The sequence below is a fragment of the Herpailurus yagouaroundi genome, unplaced genomic scaffold (assembly GCF_014898765.1).
Source record: "Herpailurus yagouaroundi ecotype Mexico unplaced genomic scaffold, PumYag 159, whole genome shotgun sequence".
In the NCBI taxonomy this organism is placed as follows: Eukaryota; Metazoa; Chordata; class Mammalia; order Carnivora; family Felidae; genus Herpailurus; species Herpailurus yagouaroundi.
This window is the reverse complement of record NW_024412400.1, coordinates 5,201,967-5,227,042: the sequence shown is the minus strand read 5'-3', so window position 1 is coordinate 5,227,042 and position 25,076 is coordinate 5,201,967. Positions and strand designations below refer to the sequence as shown.

The 25,076-nt window shown below is 47.3% G+C and overlaps 1 protein-coding gene across 7 annotated transcripts in view; it reads right to left on the bottom strand.

Moving 5' to 3' along the window:
* Positions 1-25,076, bottom strand: part of MLH1 (mutL homolog 1) — a 48,565-nt gene that overhangs the window by 12,082 nt on the left and 11,407 nt on the right. For 6 of the 7 annotated variants that reach the window (XR_005791914.1, XR_005791915.1, XR_005791916.1 and 3 more), the window contains exons 5-14: positions 24,579-24,651; positions 23,374-23,465; positions 21,881-21,923; positions 21,663-21,751; positions 19,648-19,760; positions 16,888-16,981; positions 15,911-16,064; positions 9,708-10,084; positions 7,979-8,127; positions 661-769 (exon numbers count right to left, since the gene is read on the bottom strand). Coding sequence is in view for 3 of the 7 variants with exons in the window: in XM_040479730.1 (XP_040335664.1) it covers positions 661-769; positions 7,979-8,127; positions 9,708-10,084; positions 15,911-16,064; positions 16,888-16,981; positions 19,648-19,760; positions 21,663-21,751; positions 21,881-21,923; positions 23,374-23,465; positions 24,579-24,651 (1,293 nt within the window). In the remaining 4 variants the exon portion in view is untranslated. The other variant, XM_040479733.1, reaches the window with a different exon arrangement.

Genomic DNA, 25,076 nt, shown 5'->3' with positions numbered 1-25,076 from the left:
GGGCAGGGGCCCCACGGGGACAAGCGAGGTCTCGTAGATGTAGGGCGGCAGCACCCTCCCCTCTGTGCCGCCTACTCGAGGAGATACTTAATACAGCTTCTAGACTCACTAGGAGCTCACCCACCAAGCTCTGTGGAAACAATCAACAGAAATGTTGCCGGCCACATGCAGAGCAAATGGCACTGCTGTGATCACCTTTCTGTGCTCGTCAGCCCCACAGGCGGGTGTGGTGGCGAGGGTAAGCCTCGGCTGTGCTCGCGGAGGAGGAAAGGGGGCCTCAGGTCTTCTCTCTCTTGCGTCCCACAGTACCCCGCTGCACACAGCAGATGCTAGAATTCACCAGCACCGAGCCCTAAACACCTGGTTCACCGGGGCCAACATTTACTGAGCTCCAAGAAGCTTCCAAACATTAGGCTTCTCCTGTCATTTCCTATCCTCACAAAACCCTGCAAGTAGTGATTTCCAAATTTGCAGATGGGAAATCTGAGACACAGTTTAGGAAAGTACCTTGTCCCCGGTCACATAAACGGTAAATGGCTGAGCCTGGATTTGAAACCATTATCCGCCTGGACCTTTCCAAACACCTCATGCCTTTTGTGCCTGTGCCTGCAAGACCTTCCTTGTAGCGGCCCTGCTTTCCTCACACACTCACTCATTTACCTAAGTTTGGTGGTGTTGAGAAGGTACAGCTTGGTCTGATGCTGTGCCAAGGCCCACTGAGGATTCACGCAGCCCACGAAGGAGTGGTTGTGCAACATCTCTCGGAGAGCTGGAAGACAAAAAGCAGGTTACGTAATGACATCTGACCCTCTGCAGCCCAACACACCAAGCACCAGGACTAGAGACGATGACGCAACACAAAGCTGCCCAAGGACGAAGGAATACTCGAAGATCACAACCTAAGGCAAAGCAAGGAGCCAGAGAAGTACTGTGAGGCGTGAAGCCAGGTTCACCCAAAGGCACCAGAGGAAGCTCAGGAATCACGACTGCTAGACTTTGCAGGCTCTGACGGGGAGAAAAAGAAAAATAAAAATCTAGGACTGGTTTGAAATGGGGAGGCTCACAGGAGACCTCTTCCCTGGCACGTGAAGCTGCACCTTCCAGCCAAAGAGAAGAAATACTGTGTCCCGTGCCCTCCCAGGGCAGTGGGCAAAACTCTACCCACCTCAAGTCTGGGTGTTGGGAGCAAAGAAAAACATTACAGCCCTGAGAATCTATAACCCCAATGAGCGCGTCGCCTAAAACCTTGTATGGAGATTATAGCTTGACGTGATTCGGGGCTGACTGTTCCTCCAGGTCCCTGATAGAATCAAATGCAAACTCTCCGTTTCAATCCAGGCTTCAAATAATCCCCCACAGATAAAATACCAGGAACTAGCAGTCAAAAAATTACAAAACACACAAAGAATGCACCAAGAATTAGAATCCAGAAGAAACCGCATGACCTCTGCAAAGGCTCAGAGACTGGAAATACCAGCAGAAAAGAGAAAATATGTATGTTCAGTATACTTAAGAGGGATTAAAATAATGAATAAGTAGCAGGAGACTATCAGAAATGATCAAGATTTCCAAAAGAACTCAAATTTCTAAAAATGAAAAATATAATAATTGAAATTAAAAATCAAGACGGACTTCACAACAGATTAGACAAAGCTGGCAAGGTAATTAACTGGAATGTAGGTGTAAATAAATTATCCAGAATGCAGCATAGAGAGACAAAGAGATGAAAACTATGGGGAACAGCTTATGCAACATGGAGGATAATATGTAACTCGAGTTCCGGAAGGGGCAGAGGGCACGGGGAGAGACAATATTTGCTGACTTTGAAGACAAAGATATCAGAGACTATCCCAGAAGTGACATAAGACACCAAGCCTCAGCTCCAGGAGGCCCAACAAAACCCACATTTGGTGCACAGAGATACTGCAGGACACTAAAGAAGAGACCTTAAGGGGCACGTGGGTGGCTCAGTCGGTTAAATGTCTGACTCTTGATCTTGGCTCAGGTCATGATCTCATGGTTCCTGAGTTCAAACCCCAAGTCAGGCTCTGTGCTGCCAGTGTGGAATTGCTTGGGATTCTGCCTCCCCCTCTCTCTCTGCCCCTCCCCTGCTTGTGCCCTCTCTCTCTCAAAATAAAACATTAAAGAAAAAAAAAAAAAAGAGTGCTTAAAAGCACTCAGAGACAAAAGAGAGACTACCCACAAAGTAATAAAATATAACACCGATAGCTGGATTTGCAGCAACAGTAGAAGCTGAAAAACGATAGAACACCTTCAACGCATTAAGAAAAGGTAATTTCTTTGCCAACTGGCAATTTCAATTGCCAATCTGGAATTTTAAAACCAGCAAAAACACTTTTCAAAATGCGGATGAACTGGACCAAAAAAACACAGTTTGCCACCCAAGACCTCACCAAAGGATGTGCTTCAGGTAGACCATGAAAGATCTCAGGGAAAGAATTATGAGCAAATAATATTTGCTAATTCCAAACAAGCAGTAACATATTATGGAACAATATGATATCCACATGAAAACCATGAATCTAACACTGTCCACCAAAGACAAATTCCAGGAGGACTAGGGATTTACCCAAAGCATTTTAGGAGGCAATGTAAGAGTGTATCTTTAATTATCCCAGAGTTGGCAAGGATCTTCTAAGTAAGATTTAAAAAGCCAGTCTGTAAAGAATGATTCATAAAATCTGCCTATGTTAAATCTAAGAATTTCTGCTCATGAAACAACTGTTTGTTTAAGAAAAGATGGATGAGTCCTAAACTGGGAGAAGATGTTTTCACGTAATGGATTACCATCTGGAATATATGAAGAACTCCTCAAATCAGTTCGAAAAGGCCAAAACCCAACAGAAAAATGGGCAAAAAACTTGAACAGGCACTTAAGGGGAAACATACTTTATTAGTACTCACAGAGATGCAATTAAAACTACCATTAGCTACCATTTCACAAACACTAAACTGGTAAAAAGTCTGACAAGATCAAATGCTGGAGAGAAAGCAGAACAAATCCAACAATGTGTACATTTATCCGACCCTTCTGAAAAACAATTTATCATCTTATGACCCAGGAGTAGCTCTCCTACATATATACCCATAGCAAGCTTCCAAACCTGCGTGCCAAGCTCTTGAATCTCCTGTGTCCAAGAGTGGGGTGGAGTATGAGGAAGCAGGGATGAGGCCATGTGAGTCTCTAAATGTCCCTCGACAGCAGAGTGAATGAACAAACGTGCAGTAATAGTCACTAAGTGGAAAACATTACATAAAAAAAGTAAACCAGAGCTATATGTAATAAAATGGACAAATCCTAGGAACATATGCGTAGATACATACATATATATGTAGCAAAAAAACCACAGTATGATTCCATTTATGTAAAATTAAAAAAAAAATTTTTTTTTTAACGTTTATTTATTTTTGGGACAGAGAGAGACAGAGCATGAACGGGGGAGGGGCAGAGAGAGAGGGAGACACAGAATCGGAAACAGGCTCCAGGCTCTGAGCCATCAGCACAGAGCCCGACGTGGGGCTCGAACTCACGAACCGCGAGATCGTGACCTGAGCTGAAGTCGGACGCTTAACCACTGCGCCACCCAGGCGCCCCCATTTACGTAAAATTTAAAACTTGCAGGCTAAACAAATTTTTTAGGGCTACAAATAGGGGTGGTAAAAATAGATTATAAAGAAAAGAAATAACAATCACAAAATTTAGGAAAGTGGTTACCTTTAAGGGAAAGGGAAGGGGGTGGATTAGGGAAGAAGCACCTAAGAGATTCAAAGGTGATCAGCAATGCTCTCTCTTCGGCAGATGTTCACATGTTTTCCTCTATAGGTCCTATGTAAATATTTTATAAATTTGATTTTGTATTTACCAGTGTGTGTGTGTGTGTGTGTGCGTGTGTGCGCGCGCGCGTGTGCGCGCACGCGTTTTAAATGGAAGAGCAAAAAATACCACCACCAAGAGGGGAATGGGGGAAAGCGGTTTGGAAACCACAGAAAAGGGTCTGGGGACAGCAATAAGCCTGTATATCATGTTTTCACTACACAGCACTTTTCTGTTTAAGCTTGGGCACCACAAGTGAATTCTCATACTGTTACATAAGTTCTGTAATACTCTCTGTCCCCCCAACCCCCAGTAAGAAGAGGCTTTTTTTCCCCTTCATTTGTAGAATGAAGCATTCCCCTGTTACCACTGGAAACTCAATGTCTCTACGGGATGTTCCGCGTAGGCGGGAAATGATTATTTTAAAAGCTGGAGAACATCAAATAATCTTGAATAATGAGGCACTAGAGGAAAGAAAAGCAGTGTAATCCACTAAAAAAAGGGTCAGAGATTTTTCCACACAGATTTCTCATGGAACCCTCTGGCGCATCCCGGCTAGTGAGGCGCGGCCCTGCACCCTGGGCGGGGAAGGCAGGAGGGGTCTGCTGGCATCTGGCATGGGGCCCCCACAGGTGCTCCTTCATGCAGATGGGACTCTTCTTCCCTGGGCTTCCTGAGGCTGCTCGGCCCTCTTCACCACCTCTTAGCTGGACCTCGAGCACCCCGATTTCACGCTTCCTCTAAATATCTCCACAGCCTTATTAGTCCGCGGGCATTTCCCTGCCATTCTGCCGGCAGCAAAACGGGACACGATCCCTCTGCGCTTCAAGGCCAAACCACACAGCTGAGTGTTCGATGGAGGCTCTGGGTCTCAGTGTGTTTTTCCGAGAAGCAGCAAATAAAGCCAAACCCGATGGAAGCGCGAGCAGTCCTCTACTTCTGAGCGGCCATCTGCAGAGCAGAAGCTCGGCGCCCTGCAGGCCCGCCTTCCAGAAGCCAACGGGTGCCCAGCCTGTGGCTGCTGTCGGAGATGGCCCAGAAGCTCTCCCAGGCTGGTCTCTCCCTGGGCTCGGCTGACGTGGCCTTCTATCTGTGACAGAGTATCTTTTGCCTTACCTTAGGTGGTAGCCGGTTACTTACTAAACACTCCCCACAACACCCTGGTGTCCTGTAGGGCCGGGGTCAAGGCCCATTCACCTCACTTTCTGCCTCAGGGCTTGGCATCGAGCATCTGTGCGGAGAAGATACTTGACAAATGTCTGCCAAGCTGATTTCCTGTACCGAAAGAAACTATCATCTGGGGACAGGCCATGTAAAAAAAAGGATGAACATTTAGACCCAGGACTGTTCGCCAAAGATCAAGAAAGTGAAACTGTGGATAAAAAGTGAAGCACATTTTTACATTCAAATGACAGCAAAAGACATTACGACATTCCTTATCCTCATAAATTAACAGATCAAAATTACGACGGGACTAGCAGTAGGTTTAGTCATTACTAATCTGAGATGAGCCTAATTCCATGCAGCATCCAGTTAACTGGAAACTGGGCCAAAATTTAACCTCATTTCTTGACTGAAAGTGTGCCCACCAGGAGTGGGGAAATCCAGGAGACTCAAGAGAGTTGTCTGAGCGTTCAACTCTGACATCCTTCACGATAAAGATTCACCTCCCGGGCTACTCCCCTCAATCCTGAGTCCACCCACCAGGCACTCTGTGGACACCAACAGGGAGGCGGGGAGTGCGAGAGACGCGATCCCTGCACAGACAACACGATCGCGTATTGCAGATTATTCGTAGATCGAATAATCACACGAATAAGCACAACTAAGGATGTCGCTACAAGGAGGGTATCCCGTACTTCTTTCCTGGGTTAGGGGCACAGCCAGCCTCTGTGGGGGAGCAGTCAGGCTGTTGGTCTGCTGAGGCCGGTGGCCCACCTCACCAAATCCGAGCTTCAGGGAAATCCCGGTACAGCATACACCTCAAAGACCAGCAGCTTCCCGCACCTGGGGCTGTGGGGGTGTAAACCACACGCCAGCGGACAGGACCCAAGGCAGAGGTCCTTCCCCCTGGACGCGGGCTGGCGCTGACGAGGCCCACACACGGTATCCTAGGTGTTCATCACTAGGGCCCAGGAAGGCTGTTGCAGAACATGAAAACGATGCCCCAAAAAGGTGAACAAATTTCCGAGGGGCTCCAGCAGCGCGCTTCCGGCTCCCTCCACTCCCAGACCACGGGCACTACTCCTCCTGTAAGCCCCTCCCCGGCGCATCTGAAAAACCAGCCTCAGATGCGGGATGGGATCACAAGGTGCACCTGCCCACACAGGCAGGTAGGTGATTGTTTAGCATCTGAATCCCGGGCCGGCCACCTCGTGCGCAGGCCGTGCCAGTCACGACCCACCCTCACCAAGGCATGTCCCTGGGCCTGTTTCTGACCGCCGCGATGTTCCAACTCGTCTGTCCTCTCCATCTCCCATCCCACGTCCCCATCTTCAAAACACCTAACAGCAGCTGCTCTCACAGGGCGATTCTAGTTCAATGACGTAACGTGTACAAAGACACAATTCGGGAACATCTAGATTCATCAACTGAGCCTCAGCGACGGACGCTACACCTGATCCAACGTGATGCAGGTTAGCTTGACGCTGCACCAAAAATAGTTTGCAACCAGTCAGAAGTTTCTCGAAACCTGAACTTTAAGTAGCTTGCTTTGCACGAGGGAGACAAACCCTCAAGGAAGACTCAGTCACCTCCAAGTCTGAGGGAGGCTGTCAATGAAACTACTGTGAGCAAGCCTGCTAAATAAATCAAGTTAACAGCCCACTGCTCTTACATTATTTTAAACGGTTGTGAAAGTCCCCAGCTTGAAAGCCAATAAACGGAAGAGCAACCAGAACAAATCTTCACGGAAACAAAAGCCAGAAGCCAACTGGCAGCTACTCCTGCAACTGGCAGGACCTCAGTCACAGGAAGCGTTTACTCTTGCCGTGTGTGGAGACACCTATGTCTTTGCCCACGTGCGGACGAAGGGCCAGACTGCAAAGAAAAAAGAGAACCCGGCAAGGCAAATGGAGGCCTTCCTGAATTTGTTCACACAGGGGATGACTGAGACAGAGAAAAATGGAAGGGGCCGCTGAGTCATGGCAGCCGCTTTAGAAGGTTGAGGAGTAGTGTGGAAAGTGCTAAATTCACCTCAGCCACTCAGGACGTTATGAGTTAATCCAGGTTGTCCTATTTTAAGACACAGCGTTGAAATGTGACTGCTCTAATCAAGAAATGAGTTGCACGTGAAAAATGGAAAGGCCATGGCTGAACCGTGTGGCCTGCAGTGCGGACCTGCCGTCTGGAGCCCGGAGCCGGGTCGTCTACACTTGAAGCACGACTGACTCATTAGGTGGTGACAGCTCTTTGGTGGGGCCGCTGTTACACTCCTCAATCCCTCCCTGGTCAGTTCACGCCCAGGAGGGCGCTAGCCCCCTTTAATTCCTAAACCACATTAGTTAGTTTTGAAGTAACAGGGACCAAAATGGAGCTTCTATACTCAAAGATTATGAAAAGCTATTTCTGAGGAAGATGATGTTGACTTATGTCTTTATCTTCAGGATATAAAAGTATCTACTGACTCTTTACTGTGTAACAAGTCTTTTACTTACATTTTATCTCTAATCAACACAATCATCTTCAAGGGTAAAACCGATCTCATTTTACAGATGAGGAAAACCTGAGGCGCAGCAAGGTTAAGTCACAACTTTAAGGTCACACAACAGAAGCGGTAGGGCCAGGATATCCACTCAGAGCCCTGCAAAGCCTGTGTGCTTCGGCAAGAGCACGTCCCAGCGAGGCTTAAGATCAAAGAATCTTGCTTTAATAGGGCTAAGAAACAAACTGAAGATAGTTTCAATGACTGCCTCACTCTGACTGCTGGGTTTAATGAGAATACCGATGATTATAACTAAAACCAAAGACTACTCTTCCCTTCCCTACCAGTTGAAAATCATGTGTAAGCTGCTGCTGCAGGTTAATAAAGGGAGGTCTGCTTGGCACACTGCGGTGGCCACCCTGACATAAATCCTTCCTGCACTTCCGAAACCTTCGCGTTCTGGCCCTCGGAGACCCCGACAGACCTTGGCACTTACGTACTCTCATGTCCCCGCTCATTAATTTCTTCCTGGAGGCTCAGGACACTGGTGAGGTTGATGATCCTTCTCCGGGGAGTACAAGCTGCTGTCATCTCCTTCCGGGAATCCTCTTCCACCATTTCCACATCAGGGCTTTCCCGGGGCCTCTTTCTGTGAGGACGACAAGGAACCCAGAGATTGCCATTCTTAAAAATTGTGTTCTTAAGTCAGCCAAATTTTGTGTACGCATTTGGAAGAGGGGACAGCTTCTTGTGCTGGCTATGCACGTCTGGGGCGGGGTCCTTGTGCGGGTGGCAGGCCAGCAAGATGGGTCTGTTTTCTAGCATACTGTGTGTCGGCTGACCCCGCGGCCCCAGCAGCCGGCCCTGCACATAGCAGGACTCTGGAGTCACTCGCCCTGTGGGCTGCGGGGCCTTGAGCATATGCGCTGACCTTGCCAAGTTTTGCTCGTTCAGTCCTCTATCAGACACGTAGAGTGCCAGCTCTGGGCAGCCACGCACAAGGCAGACAAGGTGACTGCCCTCACCACACTTACTTTCCAGCTGGGGAGTCAGAAAGACACAGAAAAAAAGCTCATTTTAAGTAGCAACAAATACTAAGAAGAAAACTAAAAAGGTAACACACTGATGGGGCAGTGAGAGGGCCTCTGGCAAGAGGTGACATAGAAGTCCTGAGTGACAAGACGGCAGAGTCTTCCTAGGCCCAGAGCACGGCGAGAGCGAAGGGCGGAAGCTCAGGCAGTTCAGGTCAGGCACAGAGCAGAGTGGCCAAGCACCCCGTGGGACAGGGAAAGCGGGAGGCTGACGGGGAGGCAGGGTGGATGCACCCAAGGGCAAGGGGAAACGCTGGTTTTCAGCTAAGGAGTGATAGTTTCATTCCTGGTTTCAAAAGTTTCTTTTGACTGCTGTGTGGTAAAGAGCTGGTGGTGTTACCTCCCCCGGTGACAAACGGAAACATAATCCTGCCCTGCAGGGCTGCTAAGAGTGTGCACACAGTATCCACCACACGGCATCTTCTCCATAAGTGGCGGCACCCTTATTATTCTCTGGAAACAGCCCTCCAGGTGGTCTTGCCAGACCGACTTGGCAACGGGCAAACTGGAGTCCAGTAACACGTCCAAATCCCAAAGGCCAATTTAGCACCGGGGTCCCAGTGGCCGGCCACGGTGTGGATGGGCAGCCCTGGGCAAGCACCTGGATGCCCAGGTGCGGCACCCAAGCCCGCAGGTAAGGAATGTCCGCCTGGGGTCCCAGCGCCGCACCTCTGGAGAGCGTACCGGGTGCATGCTGGGAATGCAGCTAAATGTCAGCTGTCGTTATCGTCCACCCTTCTCCCGCTCTCACCGCCAGCCTGTGGGCTTAATATGAACTGGGAAAATGCATTTTTACTGAGAGGAGTGGAATGAAGGAGAACGCCCTGGATGTTTTAGGGTTGTCTCTAGTCACCTCTGCTATTGGGGCTGTATCAAAATCCAGTACTAAAAATAAAGGATGAATCTTCTGATCTGTTTTTTTCTGATGTGGACATCAGAAAACAATGGACATTTAAGATATTTCGCAGACTACTGGGTGGGGGACTCTCAAGCCATGGTCAAAGGCAGGGCACTGTCCCACTGGAGTCAGAGGCTGAGTCAGACAGAGAGAAGCTGCAAGCGGTTCGTGAAGTCGAGCCAGAAAGCAGTTTTAAGGGAGAACAGCGGAGGCAAGCCGCTCCTCCCCCCGAGTCCATACCTGGGGTTACCTGGGCTGGAAGGGGGCCCTCTCTTCTCCGACGCTTGCGAAGTCCCCTCTGTTGCATCCCCCTCCAAGCCCTGATTTGTGGCAGCCACTGCAGCAGGCTCCAGGAGTTCGAGCATTTCCTCATCCTGCTGCCTGGCCCTGCCGCTGGAAGCCTCAGGCCCATCTTCTGGGACCACGGCCTGAGGCTGACCGGACAGAGCCTTGCTCACAGGCTGCATAAAGGCATCGAGCTTCTGTTCCCGCGAATCTGTGCGGACCATCTGGTGAGCATAGACCTTGTCGCCGCTTCCAGAAGTGGATGAGGGGGGCACACCCACTGTGGACTTAACCACCTCCCCAGAGGGGCCAGCAAGACCTGGGAGTAAAGTCTGGGTCAAAAAAGAAGGTAGCGGATTAAAAACACTTTTTTTAAGTAAATAAGATTCCTAGCCACCAAGATCTTTCAAGCTCAGTGGTATTTACGTAATATGAGATTCCCTTTACGTTTGATGCTGAACTCTTACTGTATTCTATCTTATATGTTTCAATAAAGTAGGATCTATCAGAAAAAAAAATATTAAAAAGAGGACAACGGGAAGATTTAGAACATGAACTAACTAAGTCCAGGTTCCAGGGGCACCTGGCTGGCTCAGTTGGTAGAACAAGCCACTCTTGATCTTGGGGTTGTGAGTTCAAGCCTCAAAGTGTAGAGATTACTTTTAAAAATTCTTTAAATAAAAATAAAAAGACGTTCTGGTCCCAAAGCGAAGCAGTACTGGAGAAAGAAGCCAGAACCAGGTAAGTCGTTACAGAGGTAGTTATAATATAGGAGTTCTGACCAGAACTTGAAATTCAACAGATACTCCGGTAAAAAATTCAAAAGTTCAACAAAATCCTTATAATTTTAATATTGGTTTCAAATGAGAAATGTTAGTGTAAAGTTCTCCTATTTTTGTCTTTTTTTTCCCCCTGCCATAAGAGGATTTCATTTTTTTATTGTGGTAAAATAAACACAGAATTTACCACTTAACCACGTTCAAGCGTGTAGCTCTGTGGCATCAAGTAGATCCCATCACTGTGCAACCATCACCACCATCCATCTCTAGAACTTGTTCATCCACCCAAACTGAAACTTTGTCCCCACTCTCCCCTACTCACCAGCTCCTGGCAACCACTATCCTATTTTTAAATATACGTATTTCCTAGCTCTGTCCACTGGCAAGGACTAAAGTCAATGACCACCCAGCAGCAGTAAGGACCCCTGGACCCCAGATTATAGTCTCTAAATACCATCCCCACTAAAATAAACCAGATTTCCTTGGAGAAATGGCCAATTCCAGAGCTCGGGCTGGGAAAGTACGGAGTGAGCCTACAACACATTCTCTTGCCAGACAGAAATAAGGAAACTATCAAAGACCAATGGAATTGGGTCATAAGGACAAGAGCACCAGCTTGAAGGGGATTTCGATGGTCTAAGATGGGATAATTTGAGCATCCAAAATAAAAACGACTCTATGTAATTAAACTATACAGCTCTGTTAGCGGTTATGAAAAAATACTAAGAGAAAAAGAAAAAACGCGTATGAAGAGGGAGAGAGAGAGAGACAGTGAGAGAGGACAAAGTCATTAAACATCACTGCAGATCGCTAGGACACCAACTCATTCCTCTGCACATTGATAATTAAAGAGACAGAATTCAGCATTTACCCTTACTTTCTAGTATGAACTGTATTTCAGGATAACCAAAAAGCTCTAACAAATGAGGGAAAGTTATTGTATACAGAAGGATTACAGTTCAGTAATGTAGAAAAAATGATAAAATGAGAAAATCAATCTTGCAATCCTAGTGAAATAACAGAATCAGGTAATGGTCATCAATGAATGGTGAAACCATTAAGCTAAATATTCATGGAGAACTTAACAACGAAGGAAACAGGCTGTCACCAGCTGAACCCACTGATGAGTCCCATCACCAAAATGCATAACAAGTCAGTATGCGCCTCCTGCTGGGATGTGACCAAAAGTACAAGGCAAACACAAACTGCTTTTTAAATCTGAGTGTAATTATGCTAGTTTATAGGAATTCCCAGTTTACAGGAAATGTGGAGAATTAGAACAAGTTAAATGACACTAAGAAGCAATCAGCCAAACAAAAATGTGCATTATTCCACAGGAAGCCTTTAGAATAAGCTAATAGGAACAACAAAAGATTGTACAGGGATTTTCTACTTTCAAAGAGATGTAAAAGAGATTTAAAGACAGATCAACTAAATACAATGGAACTTAAATGGATACAGATTTGAACAAAGCTACTTTATAAAAGGATCTTTTTTGGAAAATTGGGATATCTGAATATGGACTGGATATTAAATGACATTATTACCATTGTTATGTATAAAAGAACACTGTGATTATATAAGGAAAAAATATTTAAAATTTTTTTAAATGCATAACGAAGTACTAGGGAAAAAAGTAAACGTCTGGAATGTGCTTTAAGGTACTCTTTCCCCTGGGGCGCCTGGGTGGCTCAGTCAGTTAAAGCAGCCAACTTAGGCTCAGATCATGGTCTTGCGGTTCGTGAGTTCAAACCCCACGTCAGGCTCTGTGCTGACAGCTCAGAGCCTGGAGCCTGCTTTGGATTCTGTGTCTCCCTCTCTCTCTGCCCCTCCCTTGCTCGTGCCTGTCTCTCTCTCTCTCTCTCAAAAGTAAATAAACATTAAAAAAATATATTTAAAAAAATATTCTTTTCCCCACCCCCCAAGCCAGAGAGGGAGAGAGAAAACAAATATGGCAAAATGTTGGGTTGTTGAAGTTGGGTGATAGGTTCGTGGATAATTTGTGTATTATCCACTTCCATGTATACTTAGAAATATTCGACTAATTAGATAATAAAAAGTCAAATAAAGTAGCAACTCTGCTCAAAAAAAAACAAAAAAAACCCCAAAAAACCTTTCTTCATGGACAATATAAAACCTTTGCAACACACACAGGAAAATGAAGTAAATGCAGTTGACCCTTGAACAGAGCAGATTTGAACGCCACGGGTCTGCTTACATGCAGGTTTTTTTACAGTACAGTATTATAAGTGTATTTTCTCTTCCTTATGATTTTCTTAAAAACCTGACTTTCTTTTTTCTAGCTTACTTTATCGTAAGAATACAGTATGTAACACATACATAAAATACGTGTTAAATGACTGTTTACGTTATCGGTAAGGTTCCAGTCATCACTAGGCTACTAGTAGTTAAAGGCTGTGGGGAGTCAAATCTTATACACAGATTTGTAACTGCACAGGGGGTCGGCACCCCAACCCCCGCCCTGTCTTGAGTTTCAACTGCATTTGCTTCATTTGCTCGTGTAACATCCATAGGAGTGGAAATTAACATGAATACTTCGCAGACAGTAATTTTAAAGTCCAGAGAAGTGAAATACCTTGATGGAGTTGGAACAAGCCCAAGAGCCCCTGGGGTTTGTGATTTCCATACCAAATGGTTTCATTGCAAACCAGGGCTTGTGCTGTAGGCCCTGGGCAGTGTTGTGCAAGGCACAGATGCCAAGCAGGAGACAAAGGATTCTGATTCCCCTCTAGGAGTGGGACAGCTCTGAGTTGGGACCCCACCACACACAGCAATGCTCCGAGGCTTGTGCCACCGCACCAGCAGAGGCAGGCCATCTGATCCAGAAATCACTTTCCTTCTGAAGACACACTGGTCAGAAATCTACTTACTGGAAAATACAACGGAAGCCCACTAAATGAATCGGACTCCTGCCAAATAAGGCCAGGAGGAAGAGGAGTCCTTTTCCCAGTGCGGTCACAGACACAGCCCAGGACCTCTGGCAGATCCCTTCCTTGGATCTCAGCTGGGACAGAGCGAGGGGTGGCCCCTCTGGCCCGGCCAGCGTGCTCCTCATCTTCGTGTCCTGCTTTGAGCCCGTCCCCCTGCTCCTCCCCCACCCCCAGCCAAGCCCTGTCCGGGTCCCGGCAGTTCCAGATCTTCAACCCTCTGTGAGTGGAGCGACCTCCTCTGCCCAGACCCTCCTCGGCTTCTCCCAGACAGCTGCGGGTCTCCATCGTGCTCCCCCGCAATCCCTGCCCCACTACGACCACAGGATTCTTCATAAAATGGCACATCAGACCTCAGCATAAGCTCCTTAACATGCCAACAGAAATGTCTACGTGGGGGGACCTCTGCAGCCTCCTCTCCCCTGGGCCAGCTCCCCCACAGGCCCACGCTTGGGCTCCACCCTGGCTGCACATGACAGCACCTGGGAAAGCTGTCCAACTACGGACGTGCCGCCTTGAGACTGAGCTCTTAGTCTGGAGAAGACCCAGACAAGGCTGTTTCCTAAGTTTCCCAGGTGACTCTACTGGCAGCAGGGTAAACACTGGACCCTGGAACTTCCATAACCTCAAACACGCATCTTCCTGCCCCCCGCCCCCCCCCCCCCCCGCCCTCAGGCCTTTTCTTCACTGTTTCTTCAGCCAGAAATAACTCTTTTCATTCCTCCTCCCCTTGGCCCATCTCATGCCTACTCAGCCTTCGGATCCCAGCCTCCGCATCCCTCCCTTCCCTTCCCTGACCGCCCGAGTCCGGGCAGGAGTCCCTCTTTCTGTCTCGCGTGAGATGTACTCTCTAGCAGGCTGGGGCGCCTCTGTGGAGGCAGGAACTGGCTATGGAGCATCCCCTGGCACCCAACGGAGTCCTGCCCACAGCGGGGTCCTCAGTGCACAGTTGCCAGGGAGCAGCCACAGATATAAACCAAGTAACAGTGATGGTTCCCACGTACCACACACTGCTGAGGGCCTCACCCACGCACGCCAGGTGCACCAACCCTCACGGCGTGCGCGTTGCTCTCACCACCACGGCACTGCGAGGATTTGTGCGCCTGTTACCTTTGCGAGACGTGGGCCTCACGTGGCACCAGGGGCCCACCAAGAGATTGAGGGCTGGTTCCCAGGAAGAACTTCCTTCTGCCCGCCTGCCACACACACCTTTCGGGTGGCATCAGTAGCAACCTGAGGGGACTCTGCCCAGCCCTCTGTCTGGGCTCCAGGGGCGGGGGGCTGCCCCACCGGCACTTATCTCACGGCAGTGCCCATGCCATCTCCCAGCCAGGTGCTTTCCGTGGAGGGTCCTGGGTGAAGCATTCGCCAGCTTGGTGACTTAACAAGTTTTCTGTGAAGTAGGCTCGCAGAAGCCCACTCTCTGCTTGCAGAACCCCGAATAATTAATCGGGAAAGCGTTTCCGTTTCTACAGGTCTGGGGTCTCTTGTGCTTCTGAACACACCCTCGCCACGTGCTGCCTGGAATCACATCATGTCAGAACTGGGAGGGACACGGGACATCGTATTATCCACCTGTTTATTTTACAGAGGGGAAAACTGAGGCCCCAGACAGCCAGGAGTAGCTGAGAATCAAAGTACTGGGAAGCTCAGTAATTACAAGAAGGCAAACGGTGCCAGGCTCTGCAGACCTTCACCTACTGCTTGTAACCACCCTCGGATGTGGGGAAGGCCAGTTCAATCCTTACTGAGGGAGACGTGGAGACCGGGGAAGTTAGTCACACAGTGGTGACCCAGGCCTGCCTGACTCTAAGGGCCCTGCTCCTCCCGCTGCCCCCCTGCTTCGCCACTCTGCCCCGTGAATGTGGGATCGGCCTCCTCCTGAACACCCCCAGGGAAGAATGCACGGAACGGTGCTGTATTCTGTTTCAGACAGCCTGTTTTCCTAAGGGGTCGGTCTAAGGTGCCAGATAGAGGCAGACTGTAAACGCAGGCCTCCTGACTCCAGGCCCAGGGCTAACATTCCAAATTTTTTTTTTTTAACATTTATTTATTTTTGAGAGACAAAGACAGAGCATGAGCGGGGGAGGGACAGAGAGAGAAGGAGACACAGAATCTGGAGCAGCTCCAGGCTCCGAGCTGTCAGCACAGAGCCCGACACGGGGCTCGAACCCACAAACTGTGAGATCATGACCTGAGCCGAAGTCGGACGCTCAACCGACTGAGCCACCCAGGCGCCCTGATGACTAACATTCTAATACCTTCGTGGTTAGGTTCAAATCAGGAGATGTTACCAAAGGAAAACTTCCAAAGCAATCCTTGGAAAGACAGTCTAAAGCAACACGCAGAAGTCTGGGCTCTCCCGTCTGAGGGGGCAAACGTTCAGGTGGGGAAGGCACCAGAGCAACAGCCGGACGGAGAGCGCCCTCACCTGGGTGAAGTACATCCTGGACGAGTTGGAGCCCAGGAGCTTGCTCTCAATGTGCTGTTGCACCCGCTCCAGGATGCTGTCCTCGTGTAGGAAGTGAACCTCGTGCTTTGTGGGGTGCACGTTGACATCCACGTTCTGGGGGCTGATCTCCAAACTGGCAGGGTGAAAAGAGAATAGTTAACCCCAGCAGACTTGGGAAGGCCAAATGACACAGTGGTCAAAACTTCAAGCTCAAGCCGGAGCGACAGGATTCTCCAGCTGTGCAGCCCCAGGTCACTGACATCATCGTTCTTTGCTGCAGTTTCCTCATTTGTAAAATGGACACAATGTACAGTGGGGATTAAATCCGTGTAAAGCACTTCACACGGACCTGGCACATTAATTCTACGTCAGCTGTTACCATCTTTCCAGAACTAGTGGAACTTCTTACTGAGCGACCTGGGGCAAGTCGCTTAACCTCTCTGGATGGGTTTTCTCATCAGTAACCTGTCCCCTACTTACTTCTCAGTATTATGAGGATCAAAACAAGAATACACAAGAGAACTTTCTGTCATTAAAATCTAACACAAAGGTCAGTGGAGAGGCTGTGCCAGCTCCAAACCCAGCTTTCATCGTGTGCTCCGCGACCACAATGTGAATCTCTGTCAGTAGAGGGCACTGGAGGGACCCTGGGGGAGGAAGACGGGGGCCAGGTGGGGGCAGTTTCTGTCTGGTTCGGGACAAGACCTGTTACCCACCTTTGTTTCACCAACACAGCGGCTGGCACATGGGAGGCGTTCAGTGAGATTCTGCTGCACGAGTGCACACATGCAGGAAAACCGTGCCCTTTACCGTGAGAAAGGACAGAACACCCTTTGGCCAGCAGAGCACGGGACTCACTCCGATGGAGCCACTGGCAAGCCCGTCTCTTTTAAGAGGACGGCCGAAAGGGATTTGCTCCTTGTGACTCTTGGGTGCGGCGTCTGCTGCTACGTTACCTGAGGTACAGGAACGGGTGTGTGTTTTTGGGCAAATAGGCTGCATACACGGTTTCAATGGCTTTTCTTAAGGAAGTTGACTCTACCAGACGATCTAGAAAATAAAAGGAAAGTAACCGGCTCAAAACTGTCCTGAAGGGAGAGGTAACGGGTGCACATTCATACCATGCCATGAAATCACTCAGGAAGAACACTTCGGGAGTGACAGCCACAGCAGGCTCCAGGAAGGCCGCTTTTACGTGTTGCCGTGTCTCACTATGGGCTTGGGGCTCCCTCCGCTCACCCACGTCACAGATACGCGGGAGGGTGGTCAATTCGGCCTGCCCGCTTCCCTTCCCTCAGTCTGCCCGGGCGGACTGCCTCGCTGGGCACAGTGGGCAGTGAGCCATCGGTTCTCAGACTCTTCATGCTGCAACACAACACGCTGGCTGCCTATCGCAGGTACCACAGGAGACGATACGCTGGTGACTAGGTAAACTCCAGTTCCGAGTGGTGAGCACCACAAGAGAGGTGTGTGCTAAGTGGTGGGAGGAGAGAGCAACCGATTCTGCCCGGGTACCTGGTGTGGTGGGGGGCAGTGTTCCAACAGTGGGGTGTCCCAACTGAGCGACGAGAGCAAGGAAGTTTTCTGGACACTTCGGGCAGTGCGGATAGCTGAATGTACATTTAAGGTAGTTTAGGAAATGAGGCAGGTTGGAAGGGGGTGGATGGAAAAACACCAACCAAAAGATGGGAGAGGTAAGACAAAAATCAGAGGAAGATCTATTTTCACAAAACACAGCCTTCCTTTCTCCCCTGACAGGTGACCCGCTGGTGACCTGTTCTTCTGGGTCGGTGTTGCAAGGACACGTCCCGTGGTTTTCTCTCTAAGGAGAAGAGAGGCTGTGATCTTATCAATGAAGAGCCCGTTCTTCTCTGAGTGCTCAGCACCCCCGCAGCCCCTCAACAGTGTTGCTGTACTTGGGGACACGTGCCCTGAGCACACGGGCCTGGAGCAGGTATGGGCACCTGAAAGGGGACGGCCAGAGTCCCTCTGCTGCGATTTCTGGACTGGAGACACATTGAGGGAGTGTTCCTTGTCCCACCACCCGAGTGAGAGCACGCAGTGCGGAGATAACCTGATGATACACCTACAAGTCTGACCTCTCTGCTTCTGGGAACCTGGTATCATGACCAGGCTACTAGCACTGATGCACAGCCCGTGCGGTGAACAGCTCACCAGAAGCACAGACGTGAGCTACGCATGTGGCACTTACACGGATTTCTGCTGGCCTGTTCGGTAGCCAACACATGTGTTAAAAAGCAGCGATTCTTCATGGTTGGGAAAAACAAATGAAAAATACTTCTGAGCTCTGATAAAAGCAAACTTTGTTACACATCAGGCTTAAGTCCTTCTTAATAAAGTAGGAAAAAACCCTACTATTATAGATCAGTTTAACAGAACGTGTCTATGAAATATTGACTCTCTCTTCCCTGTTCTATATGGCTTTGAAAACTGCTGTAAAACATGTACAATCTAGGGGCACCTGGGTGGCTCAGCTTCTGAGTCTTGATTTCAGCTCAGGTCATGATCTCACACTCATTAGACTGAGCTCCAAGTTGGGCTTTGTGCTGACAGTGTGTAGCCTGCTTAAGATTCTCTCTCTCCCCCTCCCTCTCTGCCCCTCCTCTGCTCATGCACTGTCTTTCTCTCAGAAAAAACCCATGTATAATCTGGGACATTTATAGCTGGTTATCATTAAAAATGGAACAAAGGAATACACCATTTTCAATGGCAAGCAAACAAAACTGTAGTTGTGAATTGCTTTAAACAAGAAAGGTAAAGGATCTATATGATAAAAATGGTAAGTGCTGGGGCGCCTGCATAGCTAAGTAAGTTGAGTGTCCGACTCTTGATTTCGGCTCAGGTCAGGATCTCACGGGTCACTGAGATTGAGTCCCATGTAGGGCTCTGCACTGACAGCACAGAGCCTGCTTGGGATTCTCTCTCTCTCTCCCTCTCTGCCCCTCCTCTGCATGTGTTCTCTCACTCTCAAAATAAATAAACATTTAAAAAATGGTAAGTACCAAACAAATGGAATGATGCATCTCTGGTTGGAAAATTAAAAACCAAATCAGACACATTTCTAGTTCCCCTGTCAGTCTCTCAAAACCATATAATATGCAATTAAGTAAAAAGCAGCAGAATGCAAAACAGTTATTTACTTAACAAGTAGTGATCATGTAAACAATATGCCTGCAGAGAGATAAAGAGTGGAGAGGAAATTCACAAAAATCCAAATTCATTAGCTAATTTCCTCCTTGATTTCTGGTACTGCTCACTGTATCATAAATAACTCATTCTCTAAAAAGAAAAATCGCAAGGAACTTTGCTAATGACACCCAAGGTACCCCCTCCTTGTGTCCTGCTGTGCAATTCAAACAGTGAATCTTGATCTCGAGAGAGAACAAACATCTGCCTGGGGCCTGCTTATGCGGTTCTGATGCCAGCAGGTGAGGAAGCTGTTCGGACTCACAGGGGTCTGTGTTGCCCTCTCCCGGACTCCCTCTCAAAGGCAAGCATCAAGAGGCCTCTGCAACAGCCAGCCAGCGCTGAGCACGTATCCGAGGGCTGAACAGGTGTAGGCCAGAAATTATGAACACCTCCTTACCGAGCCACACTTCAGCATGAGGGTTCCCTGTGTGTAATCAAACCTGTGGATTAGGAATTTTTCCATGGTCCCATAAAATTCCCTGCAGACATGGTCCTTTTCCACTTACGGTTGATGAAGAGTAAGAAGATACACTTCTTCACGGAGTAATTTGCATTGGATATAAAGCCATTCATTTTGAAGGCTAGGGTTTTATCCTCACACCCGACTTCTATCAGTTCTCTGGTTGGAAAAAAGAAATTCTGAGGCTTTTGAAGATCATGGAAAATTCAAACAGTATAAAAACTCAGAGCAGAAAAATGAGGGCTCCTTCCCATAAACGAATTCTGCCAAATAAGGACCCAGAGACTTGGTTGGTTGAGGTCTTCTGGGCCCACGCATCCATGCATGTGTCCAACCACCCACTCACACATCCGCCTGTTGTCCATCCATATACCCACCTGCCCATCCAGTCACTGTTTTCAAGCACTTATGTTATATGCCAAGCACTGCCCTGACTGCTGGGACATAATCACAAACCTTAAGCTCCGAGACCTTGTTTTACTGAAACTCTTATGTATCTTAGTAACTAAGTCCCAAAGACGGAACTCCAAAAAGACTCGTTTCTACTGAACCCCTTACTATATGAATAGCACCACAATGGGGAGGTTCCTCAGAGCTGTGCTTACGGGGAGGCGGGCTAATAAGGAAGTCTCAGCCTCACTCATCTCTGCCTGCTGGTTCCTCTGCCTGGAAAGCTCCTATTGATAGCCGGCTAACTCCTCCATATCCTTCGTGCCAGGGCTTAACCTCATCAAAGAAGTACCTAACTCTGACTATCACTCTCCTTGACCCCGAGAGATTCTCCTGTTGTGCCTTGTATTTTTCCTTTGAGACATCCAGCATGACCCCTCATGAATGGCATAATTATCTCATGTGTCTTTCCAACTAGGTAGGAGTCCTCTGAGGGCAAGAAGCATTTCTGCTTTACGCCCTACTCTGTTTCTCAGCACAGTGCCCAGCAATTAGTAGGCACTCGTGAGGCATTTGCTGAGTGTATGCTAGAAGCTGTCATGTAGTAATGTGTACTCTGAGGCTGTGAGCAGAAAATACAGCTTGTGCTGTTTCTCCCACACAATAAACCAGCAAATCCTTTCTTCCCCCAGATATCTCAAGAGGCTGGTATTCTGGAAACACGCTTTGGGGAACGGATGCTCTGTGGGATTTCTCATCTCTTGTAGTCCCTAGGAATCTCGTAACGACTAATTCTGAGTCTTCAAATATAATAAAGAAACTCATAAAAGTTTCCTTGTACAATAGGGTTCTCCCTCTGCTCTCGGAACACAATTAAAAAACTTAATTCATTAACAGTAAGAGAAGGGTAATTAAAAGCAAGTTGACTGTTCCCTAGTTTGGAACTTGGTTTTGCTCAAAGAATGAATAATTTGTCCTTTCAAGTAGAAAACTGGGCTCTGGGACTACTGTTGCTGCTCCTAAGATCTTTGGAAAAAGTGAAGTCAGGGTCTGTCTTCTCCATCGGTGTGTGGCCTGCATCTGGGGCATGCATGGCACACAGCAGGCTCCTAGTATTTCTCCCTCAGTTGATGACACAGGCACTTTGGGCTTGGCAGCATCCTGAGGTCTAGCCAGGACTCTTTCCTTGACAATGTAGACTTGGTAACATTTACAAATCTGCTTTCCACCAGACAGGGAAGTCTTTAAGGACAGGAAATATTTTGTCTTTACATCCCTAACTTCTGGCACAAAGCCTAGAATATGGGAGGCAATTAATAAATGCTGAGTGATCACAAAGTCCCAAAGTGATGTTAAGGGAAATATCAGGAAAAGAAGGAACGTCAGAAAATGAAAGAATTCTACTACCCTATAAACATTTTAAAGACAGAGACTAGAGAGAACACACTGATTGACAGCCAGAGCCTCTAGGAGAGAACATGCACCCAAGAAGTATGGATTCCATGAAATAATGACTCCAAGAACGAATCTGAACCATGGAACGAAGCCTGCATATTTCATTAAAGCAAACTCTTAAGGCAGGTACTACCTTGACAGATTCCAAAATAATGTGATAAATAATAAACCAAGACGTGGAATGCAGATTTCTTAAAATATGAATTACCAACATACCGGCTAACAGCATTTCCAAAGATGGAGCGAATATTGTCTACAGTCGTGGCACTGGGCAGTGTTCTAACGTCAGCCACTGTCTCGCCTTGCTGATAAACAGAGCAGAAGATACGACTTACTGTCTCACAGCTGTGAATGAAACATCCCAACCTTACCTCCACAGGTGAACTCTTAAAAACCAAAAACATCCCTTTTTCTGATACAAAACCGACACTTACTTTTTTAACTGAGAAACCAATGCCTGAATTGTGTATTGAATACCTGGCAAAGAAAGACAACAGAACAGTAAGCAGCAAGAAATCGCCTAATGCACAATATAAGGCAGAACGCCCTTTTGGTAAAATAAATTGGTGGGGTTAAGTGATTTAAACAAAGATACAGCCAGTCATGAATATCTCCATATGTCATATTTTACCCACAGGAAAATAAGCCAGCACAAACATCATGGAGACAATCAATGCCAAATGTGGCAGAATCAAACAAAAACCAGGGTTGTTTGCTTTTACAGGGGGCTGAGTAGATGCAGGGGTACTTTAACACACTCTCCTCCTTGCCTACAGCATTACTACCCCAGACCCAACAGGTCTAGGTGCTGCATCTTGAGAACCTGGCCTTTACAACTCCTGAACGCTTATTCTCTCTCAGAGCCCTTCAAGACACCCCCCCCCCTCCTCATTCGCTTTCTCCTTGGGCCCCGGCCCTGCTCCAGCATTTTCCAGCCTTTTCTCAGTTGGCTGTTATTTATTTATTATTCCTCCTCCCATGGACCCCATGAACCGAAGGACTGTGTCTAGCAAAATGCATTTATTCAGCTAACAACTAGGAATTCACTTGACCACACCTAGAACCAAAACAGCCAACCAGAACTCTCTTATTTCCAGGGATAATATTTTGATACTGCTTGTACAACACCAGGAAAAAGCAAAGACACCTGAAGTAGAAGTCTGTTCCACTTTATTAGGAGTATATGTCTTATTCATTTTGGAGTTTTGAGAAATACTGGAAAACAGTTAACCGATCTCTGCTACAATTCAAGGACATGCAGGCTTGGCGAGCCCATGCTGGATCCACTGAACCAGCAGATGAAGTCAGTCTACAGTGGACATAATGTTCTTTTCACCTGCCCTGCCTTTCACTTTCTTCTTTTCAGAGCCCCTAGCTTTCCTCTGGGAAACCACCTCTTCCCCATTCCATCTGATAGACCCTTAGACTGCCAACCAAGGAGTCTCCCACAGACAGGAACGCATGATGGGGGTACCCAGGCCCTGCCAATCAGATGTACTCTCCAAGGAAACAGATGCTTGAGTAGAGACGGGAAAAGAACGAAAACAACTGCGGCAGGGCCACTATAAAATTCGAAGCCACCCTGGTTCTCGTGTCTTCCCCAGGGAGCAACTACTGACACTTGCTGCCACTTGGTGAGTCACTCCCAGCCTTCCCATAAATTTCTCTTAGGCTCAAGTCAGCTGGAGTTCGTCTGTTTTGCTTTCCACCAAAGAACCCTCACCGATTCAGAGACCAACTGCTCTCTCCTGCGAGATGAGAGAAAGCCCAGAACTGGTGACCAAACCTTGATCAGAAACCATCTGTAGGCTAAAACACAGCGTACTCTTTTCCATCTAGCTCGGAAACGGTTCTCAATTTATAAGCAGGGGAACACATTTCTTTGGTGAGACACCTCAAAGAACCACTCCCAGATTTTGGACTGTACCTGCCAACAACTTCCAAAATTTTCCCATACTCTTCACTCGGATTTTTTAAAGCTTTCCTCCTTGTGGATATGTTGTAAAAGAGATCTTCCACCTGAAAAGAAGATTTTTTTCTTGTAAATTCACAGAAGTACATGGAAATAAAGACCCAAGCTATCCACCTAAAGCTGGCTAGCAGAGAATCAAACTGTACTTACCAACAGTACAGTTCTAAGCACTGACTGGGGAGGGGGCAAGAGATAAGCCAGCCTTAGCAAACAAAGGAAATAAAAGAGATTTTTCCTGCTTCTCATTTCATTCACTGATTCCTCAAATAGGTACTGGGGGCTTTCTCTACAACAGGCTCTTTGCTTTGTGCTGGGAATACGAAGATAAATAAAGCACATCTTACCCACAATAGCACACAATTCAGCGGGGCAAACATGTAAATTTACAAATAACTGTACTATCATATGGCATCCAAACGTATTTTTCGAACTAAGAAGAATACTAAAATTTCTGAGATCATTTGGGCTTCTCGGAAATCACACTGTGGTCACCCTGGATACAGGATCTGTCTTAACATGCACTTAGAAGCACACATTCATTTCTGCCTCCTGCCTGCTGTACAAGTCTAGGGCTAGGAGCCTTCAGGGAAATGTGCCTTAGCTGGGACTGGAGGTGGAAGATGGCATGCATAACCTGACAGTGGGGTGCTTTACGGGATCACACAATGGGAAGAGACCAAATGTGGCACCACAGAAAAAGGCAGCATACTAGACTTTTTCTGATGAATGATACAATCATATTCCTCAAACAACCTCTGAGTGGGCAGATATTCTTTGTTCCATTTGATAGTTGGGAAAAGCAAGGTTAAGGGACATTAAACAACTTGCCTCTGGACACACAACCATTGAGTTGCAAGACTGAGATGACACTCTTCACTCGAGTCCTTCCGGAACTGAGTTCAAGGTCCTCTCAATGCCAACTACCTTGCCATTCATTTCTGCCATCCCCATAAAAAAAGATGCAGGGAGTACACAGGCTGCCATGCCACAAAAGCCAATAACCAAGCCTCTTGTTTACAGGTAATTATCTGCTGTTTCTTTTAACTAGCAAGACTTCATTTTATTATTGCTTTGGAAACTCAGAGACAATATTATTCCTTATTTCAATATTTATGCAGCGCTGTTTTTCAGCAATTTATACTCTCCTGTGCCATTCTTACCGTAATCTGGGTCCCTTGATTGCCCGCACATGGTTTAGGAGGAGCTGTCAGCTTTCCATCTGAGTAACTTGCTCTTAAAAGAAAATAATAAGAGATTATTAATATCCAACAGAAGCAGAATACTTATCCAAAACGTAAAAAAGAAAATTATACAACAACAGATTAAAATATAGCCGTATTATTAGACTGTCACTTTAAAAAAAATTTTTTTAACGTTTATTCATTTTTGAGAGATACAGCGCAAGCTTGGGAAAGAGAGGGAGACACAGAATCCAAAGCAGGCTCCAGGCTCTGAGCTGTCAGCACAGATCATGGCACGAGCCGAAGTCAGATGCTTAACCTACTTAGCCACCCAGGTGCCCCTATATACTGTCTTAATTACGATTTATTTCTTTGTTTTTCTACTATTCCATTATCATTCCAATTGGATACCAGAAAGAAAGAAAGAAAGAAAGAAAGAAAGAAAGAAAGAAAGAAAGAAAGAAAGAAAGAAAGAAA